This window comes from Lycorma delicatula, chromosome 3, assembly GCF_047948215.1.
Source record: "Lycorma delicatula isolate Av1 chromosome 3, ASM4794821v1, whole genome shotgun sequence".
In the NCBI taxonomy this organism is placed as follows: Eukaryota; Metazoa; Arthropoda; class Insecta; order Hemiptera; family Fulgoridae; genus Lycorma; species Lycorma delicatula.
The window spans coordinates 20,792,460-20,812,013 of record NC_134457.1 but is presented as its reverse complement, the minus strand read 5'-3'; the positions used below and the strand labels follow the sequence as shown (position 1 = coordinate 20,812,013).

General features: G+C 32.3%; 1 protein-coding gene across 1 annotated transcript in view; it reads left to right on the top strand.

Annotated features, from left to right (window-relative positions):
- Positions 1-19,554, top strand: part of LOC142321430 (uncharacterized) — a 54,859-nt gene that overhangs the window by 14,597 nt on the left and 20,708 nt on the right. The window contains exons 3-6 of the mRNA XM_075359500.1: positions 5,548-5,616; positions 8,751-8,778; positions 12,762-12,899; positions 13,738-13,875. Coding sequence (XP_075215615.1) covers positions 5,548-5,616; positions 8,751-8,778; positions 12,762-12,899; positions 13,738-13,875 — 373 coding nt within the window. The remainder of the gene's footprint in view (positions 1-5,547; positions 5,617-8,750; positions 8,779-12,761; positions 12,900-13,737; positions 13,876-19,554) is intronic.

Genomic DNA, 19,554 nt, shown 5'->3' with positions numbered 1-19,554 from the left:
TCCTGAAACCAAATTGGTCTTCTCCTAACACTTCCTCCACTCTCCTCTCAATTCTTCTGTATAGAATTCTAGTTAAGATTTTTGATGCATGACTAGTTAAACTAATTGTTCTGTATTCTTCACATTTATCTGCCCCTGATTTCTTTGGTATCATTACTATAACACTTTTTTTGAAGTCTGACGGAAATTCCCCTTTTTCATAAATATTACACACCAGTTTGTATAATCTATCAATCGCCTCCTCCCCTGCACTGCGCAGTAATTCTACAGGTATTCCGTCTATTCCAGGAGCCTTTCTGCCATTTAAATCTTTTAATGCTCTCTTAAATTCAGATCTCAGTATTGTTTCTCCCATTTCATCCTCCTCAACTTCCTCTTCTTCCTCTATAAAACCATTTTCTAATTCATTTCCTCCGTATAACTCTTCAATATATTCCACCCATCTATCGACTTTACCTTTCGTATTATATATAGGTGTACCATCTTTGTTTAACACATTATTAGATTTTAATTTATGTACCCCAAAATTTTCCTTAACTTTCCTGTATGCTCCGTCTATTTTACCAATGTTCATTTCTCTTTCCACTTCTGAACACTTTTCTTTAATCCACTCTTCTTTCGCCAGTTTGCACTTCCTGTTTATAGCATTTCTTAATTGCCGATAGTTCCTTTTACTTTCTTCATCACTAGCATTCTTATATTTTCTACGTTCATCCATCAGCTGCAATATATCGTCTGAAACCCAAGGTTTTCTACCAGTTCTCTTTATTCCGCCTAAGTTCGCTTCTGCTGATTTAAGAATTTCCTTTTTAACATTCTCCCATTCTTCTTCTACATTTTCTATCTTTTCTTTTTTACTCAGACCTCTAGCGATGTCCTCCTCAAAAATCTTCTTTACCTCCTCTTCCTCAAGCTTCTCTAAATTCCACCGATTCATCTGACACCTTTTCTTCAGGTTTTTAAACCCCAATCTACATTTCATTATCACCAAATTATGGTCGCTATCAATGTCTGCTCCAGGGTAAGTTTTGCAGTCCACGAGTTGATTTCTAAATCTTTGCTTAACCATGATATAATCTATCTGATACCTTGCAATATCGCCTGGCTTTTTCCAAGTGTATACTCTTCTATTATGATTTTTAAATTGGGTGTTGGCAATTACTAAATTATACTTCGTGCAAAACTCTATAAGTCGGTCCCCTCTTTCATTCCTTTTGCCCAGCCCGTATTCACCCACTATATTTCCTTCCTTGCCTTTTCCAATGCTTGCATTCCAATCTCCAACTATTATTAAATTTTCATCTCCTTTTACGTGTTTAATTGCTTCATCAATCTCTTCGTATACACATTCTACCTCATCATCATCATGGGCGCTTGTAGGCATATAGACGTTAACAATCGTTGTCGGTTTAGGTTTTGAATTTATCCTTATTACAATGACTCTATCGCTATGCGTCTTGAAATACTCCACTCTCCTCCCTATTTTCTTGTTCATCACGAAACCTACTCCTGCCTGCCCATTATTTGACGCTGAGTTAATTACTCTAAAGTCACCCGACCAAAAGTCGCCTTCCTCTTCCCACCGAACCTCACTAATTCCTACTATATCCACGTTTACCCTATCCATTTCCCTTTTTAAATTCTCTAGCCTACCAACCTTTTTTAAGCTTCTAACATTCCACGCTCCGACTCGTAGAATGTTATTTTTTACTTTTCTGGTGACCCCTTCCTTAGTAATCCCCACCCGGAGATCCGAACGGGGGACTATTTTACCTCCGGAATATTTTACCAAGGAAGGCGCCTCCATTATTGTTATGTGAAAATGCAGAGAGCCACATTTTCTTGGAAAAAAAAGCAGCTGTAGTTTTCCATTGCTTTCAGCTGCGCAGTACTCAAGAGGACTGAGTGATGTTGATACGGCCGTTTAAGTCGTCCTGACTCACGCCCCTAACAACTACTGAAAGAGCTGCTGCCCTCTTTCAGGAATCATTCCTTAGTCTGGCTCTCAACAGATACCTCTCCGATATGGTTGCACCTTCGGTCCAGCTACTCTGTATCCCTGAGCACTCAAGCCCCCTCACCAACGGCAAGGTCTCATGATTCATAGAGGAGGTATTTTTATTTAGTGGTGAAATTTGTGAATATAATAATAATCATTACTGCACATCATTTATTTTCCTTTTCTATGTTTTTTGTGCCAGTATTTTAGTGTTACAATGAACCAAAAGTTTTATATGTGATCAGCCCTGTCCAATCCAGGCCTGCAGGCGCCATGGTGCCCTTCGTTTCATTTTCTGACACCTGCACCCATTTGCCAATTTTTTATACTAATTCACAAAATAACATTATATTTTACATCTTAAAAATGATATAAAAAGTACATTTTAGCCATTATATTTTCCAGTAGTTCAACAGAAGTAATTCTGCTGGCAACCTTTTTAATACGTGTTCATTTCTTTGTCATTGTTGTTGACAAATTCATTTCCTATATTTGTAATGGTATAAGTAGGTATAAAGAGATCCTCCTAGCAGGGGGTCTAGCTTGAAAGAACAAGCTATCTAATTGTTACTCATCTGTTGGTCTGCCCTTCACTCAAGTCCTTAGCGTTCTTTGTAATAAATTTGAAACTGTCATATTTAAAACAGATTTTTTTTTTTTTTTTGAGCAAATGTTGCATTATTCACAAAGACACTGATATTTCAAACAGTTAGTTAAACTAATGAGGGTCATTTCTAGTCAGTTGTTAATAAATTTAAACCTAACAGTTTTAAAAGACTGAATTTTTTGTTAGGCTAGGTGCAAACATATATCTAATAATTTGAAATCCCAATTACGTCAGGATTTGCAAGTATGTGAATATTTTTCACTGAAGTTTGTTAAAAGTACTTACATGTCTGATGTTGCTGAATTGTGTGTACCTATTAGAATGGTTTTCTGTGATTTTACAATAAAGGAAGAGTTTGTCAAACTGTTGCCATTTCTTGGACAAACTAGGGGAGAAGACATGTTTAATAGTGCGTTCTATAAACATGTTAAAATAGTAACTTTACATTTTCAAAGCTTGTTGCTACAAAAATGGATGGGGCGCCTTCTATGCCTGGTAGGAATAATGGATTTCTATCTCTTTGTGCTAAGGATGAATCATTTCCAAAATGTATTTCTTTTTTTTGTCTTCAGTCATTTGACTGGTTTGGTGCAACTCTTCAAGATTCCCTATCTAATGCTAGTCGTTTCATTTCAGTATACCCCTCTACATCCTACATCCCTAACAGTTTGTTTTACATATTCCAAACGTTGCCTGCATGCACAATTTTTTCCTTCTACCTGTTCCTCCAATATTAAAGAAACTACTCCAGGATGCCTTAATATGGGGCCTATAAGTCTGTCTCTTCTTATAACTATGTTTTTTTCCAAATGCTTCTTTCTTCATCAATTCGTTGCAACACCTCTTCATTTTTCACTTTATCCACCTATCTGATTTTTAACATTCTATAGCACCACATTTCAAAAGCTTGTAATCTTTTCTTCTCAGGTACTCCAATCACCTAAGTTTCACCTCCATATAAAGCGATGCTCCAAATGTATACTTTCAAAAATCTTTTCCTGACATTTAAATTAATTTTTGATGTAAACAAATTATATTTCTGACTGAAGGCTCGTTTCACTGTGCTATTTGGCATTTTATATTGCTCTTGCTTCGTCCACCTTTAGTAATTCTACTTCCCAAATAACAAAATTCTTCTACCGCCATAATCTTTTTTCTTCCTATTTTTACATTCAGTGGTCCATCTTCATTATTTCTACTACATTTCACTACTTCCGTTTTGTTCTTGTTTATTTTCATGCGGTAGTTCTTGTGTGGGACTTCATCCATACCATTCCTTGTTTCTTCTAAATCTTTTTTTACTCTCGGCTAGAATTACTATATAATCAGCAAATCATAGCATCTTTATCTTTTCACCTTGTACTGTTACTCCGGATCTAAATTGTTCTTTAACATCTTTTACATGTCATGAATTGTTTTGAAGTATTTTGAATATATACCATACTCAGTAAGATGATGTAATTATTCATGCAGATGTAAGATGTCTTAGTAGGGGTAAAACACTGGGAACGATTCTGTTGTTTGCTAGATGAAATAAGAGACTTTTCGAAATCTTCTCTCAGACCATATTATCGCGAACTTGGTAATATATCATGGCTACCAGATTTACATTTCCTGGCAGATATCACCTCAAAATTAAACAAGTTAAATCTCAAATTTCAAGGGGAATATCATAATATTTCAGATATGATAAGTGTTATAAATGTGTTTGTAAAGAAAGTGAAGTTATGGATTACACATTTAAACAGAAATTCCCTTTCACACTTACAAATTTCAAATAAATTCTAGAAACAGTCAGATCTTTCCTCTTATGCCAAGAATCTTGAAACTCTTGTGTTGGAGTTTGACAGTAGATTTAGCCAGTTTTCAGTACTTGAACCATATTTTTGTCAATAATCCAATTACTTCCGTTGACGTTAGTGAACTTGGAAATAGGTTGTGTAAAATATTCAGAAAGTATAAAATTGAAGAATTAGAAATGGAAATTTTAAATTTTCAAAAAGATCTTTCTTTAAAATCCTCATATGCAACATGTAGCAATATATGGACTCTGGTGGACAGAGAAAAATATCCTATTCTCCTTAGTGTTGTACTGAAAATGTATTCATGCTTTGGTTCAACATATCTTTGTGAAGTTGCATTTTCATCAATAAATATCATCAAAAACAAGTACTGATCATGCCTGACAAACTCCCATCTTGATGCTTTAAGAGCAGCTTGTTCCAGCTACACACCAAATTTTCCTCAATTTGCAGCAAGCGTGCAGTATCAAATTTCACATTAATTATGTGGTGAGTAAATATAATTAATTTCTGTTTCAAATGTTTTTGGTCATTATTATAAATTACAATTATTGATTTTGTTAGTAGCAGCAGTAGTGTGGAGATAGTCAAAATGAATCCTGGCATCCCCACAGCCTTTGTAATCATTCAGATGCACCCCTAGTTGTAAAAAGGTTGGACAGTGCTGATTTAGACTAATCATAAACTTTAAGTATTATAAATTCAAGCTACTTACATTTGAATTATTTAGGGTTAGAGTAAATATAATTATAAAAATATTCTTAGTCCAGGGTTAGCTTATATTGATGTTATTACAGTTTAATGATAACATCAAATTAAATTAATGATGCAATTTATTTCAGATATTATGTTTATTGATTGAATTTTGTTTATACTTTAAGCAATCATTGATGGATTAGTAATCTTACTTATATAATGTTTCATTCATCTCGTCTTCCTCATTAAAATTTGTAACTAAATGACTAAAGTTGTATAGAAAATATGGCCAAAGAGGTTTTCCTGATCACATCATTCAGTAGGTGCTGCTCTGCATGATCTGCACACAAAAATAATTCAACTAACCTCACACTTTTACTACTGTGAATAATCTCAGCCACTGGTTTTTATATGTCTTACTAACTTAGAATGTTATTTTTCAGGATACATTAGCTGCTTTGTATAGTGATTTGACAGAAAGAGTTTTTACATACCTTTATGATAATGATCACGTAAGTATATAATTTTTTTTTAACATTTAGCATTTTATATTTTTATTATGACAGAAGTGCAATCTTATTTATGGATTTTATAATGAAATTTCTGATAGAGTTTGTAGGTTCATTTATTTGAGGGTTAATAAAATTATAAAAACCATTAAATAACTTTCAAACAGTTCAAAATAAAAAAAAATAATTTAGCAACTGCCCCTACCTTCAAAAACAATATTTTCTTTTTTTTATGAGACTACAATAACTCAAGCTCTTATGGGAGGGAGCAACTCAAAACGTTTTAAATGGAATTAGAAGGGTTGTGACACAACCCTTTGTTGTAAAATGAAATTATTCATTAGAAAACAGTAATAAGCATTTAATAAAGAAAGACAACATTACAGATTATTTATTACAAGAAACACATTAAAAGATTAAAATTGAATTATTGACTTGAATGTTCATGAAATTACAAAAGCATTTTCTAGTTTTGCAAGAGATTTTTATGAACTTATATACATCTTTACTAGACATGCTTCATGCTTTGTGTACCCTGACAATGTACTGGATGGTTGTAAAAATTTAAAACTGCAGTTACCATTTCATTTTGTGGGATTTCATGAGTCTCTTGATAAATTTTATCTTGAAGTTCATTAATATATGAGGGACTGTTTTAATTACTTGATCTGCAATGTATTCCCCACATATGGAAAATTATCGTGGATCATTATCAGCTTTTCCATCATTAGGTCATAAAATTCAGTCAAAATAATTTCTGATAACTATGATTGACATAAAAATTTTATGGGATTTAAAATGGTTTTAATGCAATTCTTAATGAACTGATAATCAATTATTATCATGCTCCTGTGGGTTTTCTCTTATAGATTTTTAACTTTTTGGATTTCACTTTTCAAAAAAAATTACTTCATGTCTAGTGAAATTTCATCAGTAGCACTTTCAGGACTTGCATATCTCTCTTTTTTTCTGTTTCCTCTGGAACCAATGTAAGGTATTACTTTAGAGGATGAATAAGGATGATATGCATGAATGTAAATGAAGTGTTATCTTGTACAGTCTCAGGTTGACCATTCCTGAGATCTGTGGTATTCAAATACTACCATGTGATGAGTGGTATTGATAGTGTTCAAATTCGTGTAAAAGTAACTGCCTTTACTAGGATATGAACCTTAAAACTCTCAACTTCAAAATCAGCTGATTTGCGATGATGAGTTAACCACTAGACCAGCCCGATGGGCTCAGGATTTCTACATCTGTTATCCTTTACTTTATTTTTTATTCTTTTATAGTTCTGCATACAGTTGATCTTTTTGAAGTTCAAGTAGATAAATTATTAAATAAATTAGCAAGTGGTCTTGTGAAATCATCATTCCTTTACATACATGAAGTTGTTTGCTTGTATTCAGTAAGCTCCATTTTTAAAAGTTGCTAATAAAATTAAAAAATAATTGCGCCTGATACTTTCCAAATTACAAAAATACTTAGCAGACATTCAAATATGTGGGCATGAAGGCTAAACTGTTGGAAGTAAATCAGATTATTTTTATACCTTATTTTGAAAAGTTCTTCTTAGCAACAGTAGTAGTGATGCAAAATCAATAGCAGTAAATATAAAAAAAGTATTACACATAAAAATAATAGAAAGATAATAACTTGTTGGCAACTATGTTGTACGCTTAATATGGGACAAGTGGCTATTTGGTGTTTTAACAATGCACAGTAACTAATTGCTGATACTTGTAAACTGTTGGCCAGTGTGCATGTAGACTAGTTATTGAAATCTTACTTTTTATATAACAGAGACAATGATACAACTATATACAATGGTACAAGATATGATAAAACAAATGCAATTTCCCACCATTCATGATAGGTTTATCATTGTTCAAAACGTTTTTGATTATATGGTTTTTTATTTTTATTTTATTTTTAAAGTGATTGTTTTTAAATAATTAATTAAAAGATATTTGAATAAATAAATAAGTTTATTAAATATTTATATTCTTATATATTCTTTTATGCTTTACAAATAAGTGCATACCATGATCAGTTTATTAAAAAAAAAGAAAAGATGCCATTGTATATAAACAATTTTGATGCTAGATGTACCATTTTAAAATGATATATTGTGAAGGTTACTAAGATAGACTTGAGGATTTTTTTAAGCCACAACATTACAGAATATTTAATTATGTTATAAAAATCCATGTCAAATGGTAATAGTGACGTAGCCACTGAATTTTGGGCAACAAGTTAACCATCATTTGGTTACAACCTATCAGGTTGCAGAATAAGAGACAGGACGCCAAGCTGGTCACATATTGTCTAACTAGCTTGGTGTGTGTGTATATATATATATATGTATATATATATATGCCAAGTATAAGCTGTATATATATAAATATAAATAAAAATAAAGTTAGGTTGTTCATAATATGGGAATTGAAGAGATGAACACATATTTTTTTAAGTCAAATTTGAATCATTCAAGATTAAAAATTACAGAAAGAAAAACAATAATGAAACATTTGATCATGATTTCTGGTTATATAAATGAAATTTAAATTATTAAAAATGCATAATTTTTATTTAAATATAGTTTCAGTGTTACTCTTTGGGTTGTAATAACAGCAAAATAATTTATTTCAATGACCAACTAATAATATGTATCTACGATTTAATTATATTTTTAATTAATTTATTATTTAAAAGAAATTTCTTCTTGAACAAGTAGAAATCTCTATAAAAGTACTCAAAAATTAGGAGAATATTCTCCTAATAATTCCATTCCATTTACTCAAGTCTTGAGTGAATATAATAAATATATATGTTCACTGTATTACTATGTACATATCTGCCAGGTTTCTAGTTTCCAGCTTTTCCATTTTTTATAGCTAAATCCACTTTTAATCCAAGTTTAATTTAAAATTTCTTTATGGTTTTAATTTTTGCTTATTTTTCCTAAGGCGTCCCTTTGGAATAAATGTAAATTTCAGCTTTCTAGTTATCTTAGAAACAGGAATATCAGTAAACGATTTCACTTTGATGTGCTGACAAGTATGTAGAATATTTAATATATACCATGAATCTTCATGTTCAACATGTAATAAATATTTGTTTTTATTTTATTTCAGAGAATGCCTGATAGTACAATGCTGAACGGTAAGTTTTTAAGATTAATCCTTTTTTTTTAAAGTTGCTAAATTAAATTAGCCATGCCATGTTCAGATTTGAACATCAGTTCAAATCTGATTTCATATACATATTTTCTTTTCTTTTTTTTAATTTAAATATATTGATTTATTAATAAAATTATTAACCTCTGATTGTAAAAATGTTTGAATTAAAATGAAACGTACTTAAAATTTTATTTCACTAATAACTTATGATTTTTTTTTTATTGAATTATTGTTAAAACATTTTTTTTTACAAATGCGGTTAATAATTATTAATAAATCAATATATTTAAGTTAAAAAAAAAGTTAAAAGAAATATATGTATATAAAGTCAGATTTGAACCGACGTGCCTTCTCCTTGTAAGATCCAGATATTTCATTAATTAAAATTTTATTTGGCTATAACTCTGGAAACAATGAAAATAAGTCCTGCTTATCATATATCATTGAAAAGCTCTCAACGAGGGCTTATTACTGCAGTTAAGAAAAAAATCCAAATCCAGATTGAAAACCCACTTTATTTAGAGTTCTGCCTGTGTAAACATTTTTGGCCCAGTCGATTGCAATCAAAAGTACAGGTGTACAACTAAATGTTACAACAGGCCTAAATACAAAATTGTAACATTCTATGTCTAATCATTTTTGAGTTATGCGAGATACATAAACATGTACAGATGTCACGCCAAAACTATTAAAATGGATTCAGAGATAGTCAAAATGGATATTTCTGTTGAAATCTGAAAACTGAAATTTTTCACGTTTACTACTTCCTTTACTTCATGCAAGGCAGTAAGAATAGGCTTTGTATCTTTATCTGTTTAATTTTTTTTTTATATTGGTGTTAAGGTTGTTTATATTAGTTTTTGGTCTACTGATGTACAGTTTGATTTTTACAGTTTACCTGTGTGGTGTTAAGTTGCATGGGCTAGTAGGAGTTCTTTTTTTTCTTGTTGACCAGTTTAATATACAAAATTAGTATTCAGGAAATTTGCATCCAAATTTACATATGTATAGTAATGTATGTTCATGTTGTCAAATAAAAGACATGACATTTTCAGATTAAGGAGTATGTCAGCTTGCTATAACAATAGCTTAGATCATTTATAAGTTTCTGAAGTCACGTTACAAAGAATTAAGGAAGGACAAATTCCATAATGTCAAACTGTCTACTATACCTTAAAAATTTGTTGTTTCTTGAATGATTTGATGAGGATTCATGTAATTCCAGTTAGCATAATGGTTGCAGTTTACGTGACCTAAAAATTTAAGACCTAAAAAAGTCTTAAATTTGTTTTAGAATTTTACAGTAGTTGTTATTCACTTCAAACTTTAGCTCTTTTCCTAGTTAATTGAATTTGTTTTTTCTTTAAAATTACTTGAACTGAAAGTTGTAAATATTTTTCATTTACTACTATTGTTGGCCATTCAAGAAGTAATCAGCTAGTGAACCAGTTTGCTCCAAATCTTTTATATAAATTAATAGTATCTTGTGTGATGATACAGGAATCAAGAAAATGATTTATTAAATTACATTCACTTATGTTACGTTCTCAAAATGTTTATAAGCAAGCCTTATGCTGACCTCTGTGGCTTAATGTTAGCATCTCAGCCTTTCATGAGGAAACTTGTCCCAAGTTTGAATCCTGGTCTGACTTGTTTCATATAGTGCAAAATTTTCATCCCATTTTCTCATGCACAAGCTTTGAGCTTACATCTTGGTTTAGTCATGAAAAGAAACATGAATATGTTATTTTGTAATTCATTTTTGATTTGACTTTATTAACAAAGAACAGTTACAAACATTTTGTTCACATCCTACACACTGCTGAATAACCGACGTTGTAAACTACACAAAAGGTTGTATGTAACTACAAGGTAAACGAGAAACTAGCTTGAGCCAAATAAAACTAGTCTTGTCAATTTTATTCTCAGCGAAATAAAAGATAATAGTACATCACATTTAAATATTTAGCTGCTGTTCGACTTTCTCCATACATTTAAAAGCAAAATAAATTTTATTCATTTATTCTCCTATAAAAAAAAGTAACAAAATTATGTTATTTTATAGAAATTCAGATTCTAATCTTTCATATTTTCTAACAATCATCACAATTCTCTGTAATATGTAACTTAATTTGTAGAAACAACTGTAATTTTAATTGTTTTGAGAAATAATACTTGTCTACATTACCTCTAAGACAGTATTAGTTTACAATACTCATAAAACTAGCACCATTTGACAGCTGCTTGACTTAAAAATGTTGGTCTTTAAGCTCAATTAGAAATGAATAGAATTTGAATTATTATACATAGAATTTTTAAGGAAAAATAATCGTAGGAGTGTGTCAAAAAGTGAACATCATTTCTTACAAACTTTTATTACAAAAAACGTGTTTGTCTAGGTGCCTTGCACATATTTTTTGAATAGGGAAGAGGAATTAGTGTATTCTCTGCCAGTTGGCACATATCGAAAAAAAAGTTTTTTTTTAACCTGTGTAGTCTTTGAGCTTCTTATTAAAGTTTCATTCAGAAATTTTTGTTTATAAAAAATTTATAAATTTAGGTAAATATTTTTACCTAACAGTATTAATATTATAATTATGTCTTTGTATTCAAATGATGGTGGTGGTTTCAAATTATTGTTTTCAAAAGATAGAGATGCTACCATCCCACAACAGGGATTTGGCAAATTGTTTCGTGTAACTGAATTTTTTTAAGGTAGAAATACCATTTTAATTTTGTTTGATATGAAATAAAATTAGATCCTTTTTACATTATTAAGATTCTGTTATTTATGTTAAAGCCCCCCCTAACCTTGGAAAAACTTTTCAACAGAAGGGATTATATAGTTTCAAAATGCATATTGCTGTAATTTGGGAGCTGATCTATGATATTAATGTAAGCTAAACTGTTTCTATTGGCTTGTGTTCAGAAATCTTTTGTTTTCAAGTGATAACTAGTAAACATTATGCCCTTTTTTCTACTCGCAAGTGTAAAATCATTCTAAGATTCTATGGACCTAAATTAAGCAGCAAATTTTATGGTTACTTATATCTTTTGAACTGAAAAACTGAATAAAACAGGCCTCAATAATTGTTAAATTTCCAATAAGAAAATAAAAATTTTAACAAAATTTATAGAGAATTTAATTTTGAGAAAATCTGTGTAAATAAATTTAATAGAAACCAAATAAAGTTTTAGAAATTCAACTGGTTCAAAAAAATTCAAATCAAAATGTGGCAGAAAAACATTAGTTTTAAAGATAACAAAAACCTTCATAAAATTAAAAAAAAAATTTTTTTTTTAAATCTAAGTATTAAAATTTAAATATTCATCTCATGAAAGTTTTATCTAATGCTTGGGGTGCTGATCGAATATGCATGTTGCACTTCTATCAAGCTCTGATCTGTTCCTGCTTAATCTATGAATGCATGTCTTATTAGTCTGTATGGGCTACCATTCTAAAGATGCTCAGTGCAGCCCATCATTCATTTATCTTCTCTCTACAGGCACGTTTTGCTCAAGCCCTGTGTTAAGTCTACTAGTGGACAATGGGGAGCCATCTCTTTGGAATAGATGGAACCAATTTATATACTCCTGTGGAGCTGGCATTAAGGTGCAACCAAATCATCCTACCTTTGATGCGGTATTCTCTAACTAGCATCTTAATGGACAGCAAGAACAGCCGAGATCATCCACTGCTCTGCTAGGCATCAGATGTCTGCACCTTTTCTTAGTTCTAAATATACAGTTACCTCCAGTTCTTACTGTTCTTGTTGTCCATGTTATTATCCCCTTGGCGCCCTACTCTGGTTAATTACTGCTTTGGTTCTTGTCAATATCATAAGAACACAAATCTGGTTATATAACAACGAAAATTTTATAATATTTTCATTAGGGTGAATCCTGATATAGTTAGAACAAAAAATTCTTCCTTTAACCTCCATGTTAAAATTGATTTTGTTTCAGGTACCAATATGGATATGACAAGCATGTCTTTAAATTCAAATTGTGTCAGAGGATCTCAATTTCACAATGAAAAATGTTCAGAACTTGAAAATAGAAATATCCAATCAAATTTCACTTTACAACGTGATAGACTGCCTAGTAAGTGATAATGAATATTTTATGTAAAACTGTGTTTATGTCCTTATTTATTTTTAAGTATTTGTGCAATTGAGCATCTAGTAATTACAATTATCGAAATAGTGCTTCTCATCATTTTTGTGGATGTTGTTCTTAGCTGCTATTATTATCACTATTCCACTTCCAGAAAAAATAGCAGTTGCTGTACTGGATATTAGCTTTTGTGGTTGATAATAGAACATGCATGTTTGGCCTTTTCACCATTGCCAGTTTTTCTTTGTGGAGCAGTATGCTATTAACAAGGCCTTAAATATACTTAGCTCAGCATTCTGACATGTACTTATCTGTTCAAATTCCATGAGCGCCTTGCAGATGATTAGCAACATGACATATTGCTGTCTGTACTATATAATCTGAAATAGTTATAAGCCTAGATTAAATAATTAGGAGTAAGTAAAGTCCAAATTAAATTTTTAAATAGTAAGTCTGATAGTTATCTCTAAAATTACTCGAACACTACACATCTCAATTCCCCCCTGAGGGAGAAGAACACCTGCCTCGTAGCATGACTGTCCGCTACACCACCCCCTCCATTCCTAGCCATGAGTGGCTTAATCGGAGTACATCTTCTTGCCCTCAAACTGATCACATTCCACAATCATCAGTCCAGCCTCGTGAATTCAACGTTACACAACTGTGAGCTGTTGGATCCCTAGTCATATTAGAATTTCAGGCATTGAGTGCACTGATTGTGTGGCAAGAGTTTGTTTGCAGCCTCTTTTCACTAATCATGTTATTTCTATAGTTAGAACAAAAAAGTTAGCCTTTAAACTTCATGCTAAAATTGACTTTGTTCCAGGTACCAATATGGATATGACAGGTATGTCTTTAAATTCAAATAATGTTTGTGAATCTCAATTTCATAATGGAAAATCTGCAGAACTTGACACTAGAAACATCCAATCAAATTTGACTTTACAACATGATAGACTTCCCAGTAAGTGATATTGAATATTTTATGTAAAACAATAATTATGTTCTTATTTATTAATGGTATATTTCAAGTATTTGTGCAATTGATCATCTAGTTATTACAATTATTGGAATAGTGCTTCCCATCATTTTTTTTCTGGATGTCATTCTTTGCTGCTGTTATTACTATTCCACTTTCAGAAAAAAATAGCAGTTGCTGTACTAGATATTAGTTTTTGTGGTTGATAATAGAACATGCATGTTTGGCCTTCCCACCATTGCCAGTGTTTCTTTGCGGAGTTGTATGCTATTAACAAGGCCTTAAATATACTTAGCTCAACATTCCGACACGTACTTGTCTGTTCAGATTCCATGAGTGCCCTGCAGACGATTAGTGACATGTTACACTGTTGTTTGTAATATATAGTCTGAAATAGTTATCAAAGACCAGATTAAATAATTAGTAGTAAGTAAAGTTCAAATTAAATTTTTAATTGGTAAGTCTGACAGTTAACTCTAAAATGACTCAACGTTACACAGCTGTGAGCTTCTGGATCCCTAGTTATATTGGGAATTTCAGACAATGAGTAGTGCACTGATGGTGTGGCAAGAGTTTTGTTTGCAGCTTCTTTTCACTAATTATGTTATTTCGGATGACTGTCTTTTTCTGAAGAGGGTGATCCACGATGAGTGGCAAAGTGAATAAAATGCTGCTGTCAACAATCTTCTTCCAGTTATGAACACTGTCACCGTGGAGCTCCTCATGCAAGAATAACCGTCAAAAGGAGGTTATTATTTGTCGTTTGTGAATAGGGCACATTAGGCTCACTCTGATATCTCATGACTAAGACCGATGCACCCATTTGTGTTTGCTGCAACCGCCAACTAACAGTACACCACATCCTGTGGATTGTGTCTTTTATTCAGCATTGTATCAGAAGTTAGGGTCTTTTTTTTTAATTTCTTAGGAAACATTGAGACTATGTTATCAAATGTTTTACAATTTCTTAAGGCTGGCCATTTATATTCAAATATTTGATTTTTACTACAACCGATTTGTTACACCTTTCAAGTGGTTCTTCCTTGTTGACAATCTTTCTTTTAGGCCACAAAGTTAAAGGTTCAAGCAACCAACTTGGACCATTCCACCAAAGTTGGCTGCCTAAGATTTGGCTAAAACCCCTTCAAATTGAATCTGTTGGATTTCTGCCACTATCAACATATCTCCATTGAAACTTTCTTGTTAAGTCATGGATCTGCCCAACCCGATTCGCCACAAACGTTTTCCACTGAGCTGATGGCTATTTTATCCATGAAAGTGCTACAGTAGGGTCTGACTACAAACCACACTTTGTAAAATTATTTTGAAAAGTTGAAATTACCTTATGAATGAGTCGTGACAATAAAAGAGCTGCATATAGCTCGAGTCTTGGAAGACTAACTTTCTTAATAGGCACGACCCTATACTTTGAACAGACTAGTTGTACCTTGATGTCTGAACCCTCACATAGGATGTAAACTAACATATGCTGATTCGAAGGCATCACAGAACCCATGAATCTGGTATTCATGTTGTGAAACATTGAAGACATGCCTAGGAATCCTTAATGACTGTAGTTTAATAAGCAAATCACAGAACTGAGTCCACTTTGCTTCGAGTGATGTTCGTTGGACTTCATCCTAACCAATCTTTTAGTGCCCACAAATGTTGCAACAATAGCTTAACTGACAGAATAACTGGACCAATTAATCCAAGTGGACCAAAAATGGATGAGTTAATGGATTAACACTTGCTGTTTTGTAATTTTTTCGTTTACCTTAATTGGTTTCACCAAAAAATGGAACTCATCTGCCGCTGACCATCTTCTGATCATTTGAATGAATTGTATAGCCTGCATGTTGAAATTCCGTTGAACATTTTTTAGTAATTTGGCCTCATTTGTACACCACTTTTTCTATTCAAAATTTCCTCTGCTTAATAATTTAATTAGCTGTAATTGTAAAAGCAACACATCAGTTCTGAGTCTCCTCCAGTGAGGATATCATCAACGTATCAGTTCCGTAGAACAACCTCTGAAGCTTCTGGAAATGCATCCTTCTCTTCTAATGCCAATTGTTTGGAGACATCGAGTGGCTAAAAACAGAGCTGAGGTTGTTCCATAAGTCACTGTTTTTAAACAGTATTTTGATTGGTTCTTCAGAACTTTTTTGCCACAAAATCCATTGCAAGTTTGCATCTAATTTATGCACATTAATTTGTATATACATCTTTACGATCTCAGCTAAAATCACAAATCTGTGTTTTCTAAATCTGATTAAAATGGAAACTAGTTCTTGAACATTGGGTCCTACCATTAGGATCACATTATGTGATAAACCACTAGACGACTTGCATGAACCGTCAAACACCACTCGCAATTTGGTTGTCGAACGTGACTCATTAATAACACCTTGATGTGGTAAATAGTAGACGTCTTCACCTGTTCATTTTCTTCTAAAACCTCCTCCATGTGTCCAAGTTGCTCATATTCATCCATGAAGTCTACATAGGCCTGTTTCTTCACTGGATTCTTGCTCAGAATTCTTTCCTGCTGTTGCAGTCGTGTAATAGCTGTGTCTAGAATTTCCTAGCATGTTTCTATTTTGTCTCAAAGGCAACCGGACAGTGAATCTGCCGGTATCGTCTCTGCTGAACATCTTCACACTGTTTAGCTTCTACTGATAGTGCTGGTTTGTTAGAACACTCTTCCACTTGTCAGAATCTTTGTAGTTGTTCATCAAGACTATCATCAACAGCCAAGTGACACACAGTCATCGATGATGATTCACAATTTTGTTTACGCTTTCCTGAAACTATCCATGCCCATTTGGTATTTTGCATACGTGCAGGATCCACTAATTTAAGTCTACCTTCACTTAACATTTCTAAGAATATTTCTTCTCCAATAAGCATGTCAACATTACTGGTTACATGAAACTCCAGATCTGCCAGCTCTATATTAGGTGGAAGTTGGAATTTTACTTTATCAATCTGTAGGAGATAGTGGCTGAGTTATTTTAGGAAGAATAACAAACTTTAAGTTCCTGCAAAAATCACTAACTCTGGATTTAAATTTGCATGCAATAATGTACGATGCATTTGCAGGGATCTCACCAATACCAGTAATAAATGACTGAATTTTATGCTTCCTCTGCCCTAAAATGTTTGCCATTCTGTCAGTTACAAAATGACACTGTGAACCTGAATCTAATAAAACTACACAAATGCGATTCTCCACGAGAACCGAAAGCTAATACCACAGTAGTTGACAAAATTACACTAGATGTTCTGTGTTGATCAGCTTTTTGATTGGATATAGTGTATAGCTTGTTGGTTTGAAACAGACTTATTTTCTTGTTTTTTTGTGCTAAGTATTGGGAGGTTCCTTGCTTTTTTGCTATAATACTCTTTTCTGTGTAGTGTAATAATGTGTTATGGGCCTTGCCACAAGACTTGCATGCACTTGATTTGCATTACTTTGCTTTGTGATGCAAACTATTTCAATTATCTAATTGAAATAGATATTTAACTGCTTTACTTCCTATACTTGATCATGCATGGACAGGCCTTTAAATTTGTCAAAAATAAATTGGATGCAAACCCTTACAAAAATGACACCCTTTTGGAGATAATACATTATTGGAAGTTGTAAATTCTTTTGTAGGTTTAGCCTTAACTTTATTTACTATTTGACTCTGTACCCTACAGGGATTGGATTCACACTTCACAACTCTTTTGTAGGAATTAAATCAACTCTCACAATGTAGGGACATGCGGTACTACTACTACTACTGTAGGTTTCCCACTCACGATTTGTCACATTATTTAAATTACTGGTAATTAAATGACTAACAAATCCCACTGATCAGTTTGTTGCCCTAAGGCTTTGAGTACTCTTAAATGCTTATGGATATTGTCAATGATACATTTAAGAACGCTCGATTCCTTTTCAATTTTCTTAACACTAAATAACGCATGAACATGCTTGTTTATGAGATACCGATTGTTTTCATATCTCCTTTAATAATTGCCAGGCAATTTTATAATTTCCAGCAGAATCTTCTAACGATTGCAAAATAGAGGCAGCCTCACCTTGTAATGCAGACCTTAAATAATGGAATTTTTTCACATCAGTAAACAAGTCATTTTTGTCAATGACCAACTTAAAAGAATCTAAAAATGATGGCCACTCATCATATTTCCCGGTAAAACCAGGTAAATTAATTTGGTGAATTTTTGTTGGTACACATGTTGGCTTTACTTCTTGAACACCCTTAATCTCTAATTTTGGTTCGTATTTGTCAATAAATTTTTGAGCTCGGTCCATTAACTCAAAATACAGATTCTCAAATGATTCTTGTTCATGTTGTTGATAGTTTTCATCAATTAACTCTATTTGAGTTTGAATTAACTCAAACCCTGACAAACTCTTCTGAACTTGTAAATATCTCAATTTGAATTGGCCTAACTCATCTGGTTTCGCTTTATTATTAAAAAAACATACTGAATCTTGTCACATTGGCTTTGATAAGCCCTCGTCTCTTTTTTAACTCCTTTAATTCAGACATTTTTAAATGACTATTTGCATGAATTATTGCAATTAACAAGTAATATTATTATTTTGAAATTTAATGGCACTATGTTGACTTATACACAATGTAAAAAAAACACATTTATTGGCCAGTTTATGTTATACACAGTAAATGTACTAATTATATTTAGGCATGTTTAAATGACGATAATTAAATTGAACGATTATGAATAACATGAAAAACAAATTATAATTGGATAAGAAATGAATATAATTGTTAATTGAAGTTGACGGAATAAAATATTTGATAACAAGGACTAATGATCAAATGGAATGTAAACAAACTTACAACAGGCTACACACACTTACAGCAGCTGACTCACCACCATCTCAACGAGATGAGCAGCAATAACTCTTCTCGCCTGGCACCCTCATGCCTGGACACATTGCATAAGACGACTCCTTTTCTTTTGTAGACAAAAAATTCTCATAACAATAACCGTTTTTTACTTTTTATGCACAATGTTTATGTACTTAACACAAAACTCATCAACATCCGGCACCGGTAGATAGACCATAAGTATGTTCAGCACTAATAGTGGACTGTAACACTATTTTGTTTTTTAATTTGAATTTAATAGGCTGGTTCCTACCAGATGATGGGGTACAAAATGATAAGACTCCTTGATTAAAAAATTGGGTGACATTTAATGACTAAAATAATCAATTTACTGAACACATTGAATTTGATTGTAATTATTGAAAATGGACTGTACATTTACACACACATAGCTCAAGAATTCAACATTGCCTTTGCCCACAACACTCACTTACTCCCTTCCAATCCACACTGACCTGCCCAATCTCCCCACTCCAGTACTCTTTCTCCTACTGCACACTAACATACACATCCAAATGCATACGCTCCAACAAAATTATTACTAGTTTTATATGTTACTTGTGTACCAACTCCTTTTCTAAATAAATTGATGATTTTATAAGTTTCAGGCCCTGTACAATTAAATAATATAAATTTTTTGCCCCTCTTATTAATATTCTGCGAACTTAAATCTGTATATTTATACCTAATTGATTATTCTTTTTTTTTGTGCATTGTTTGTCTATCATGTCTG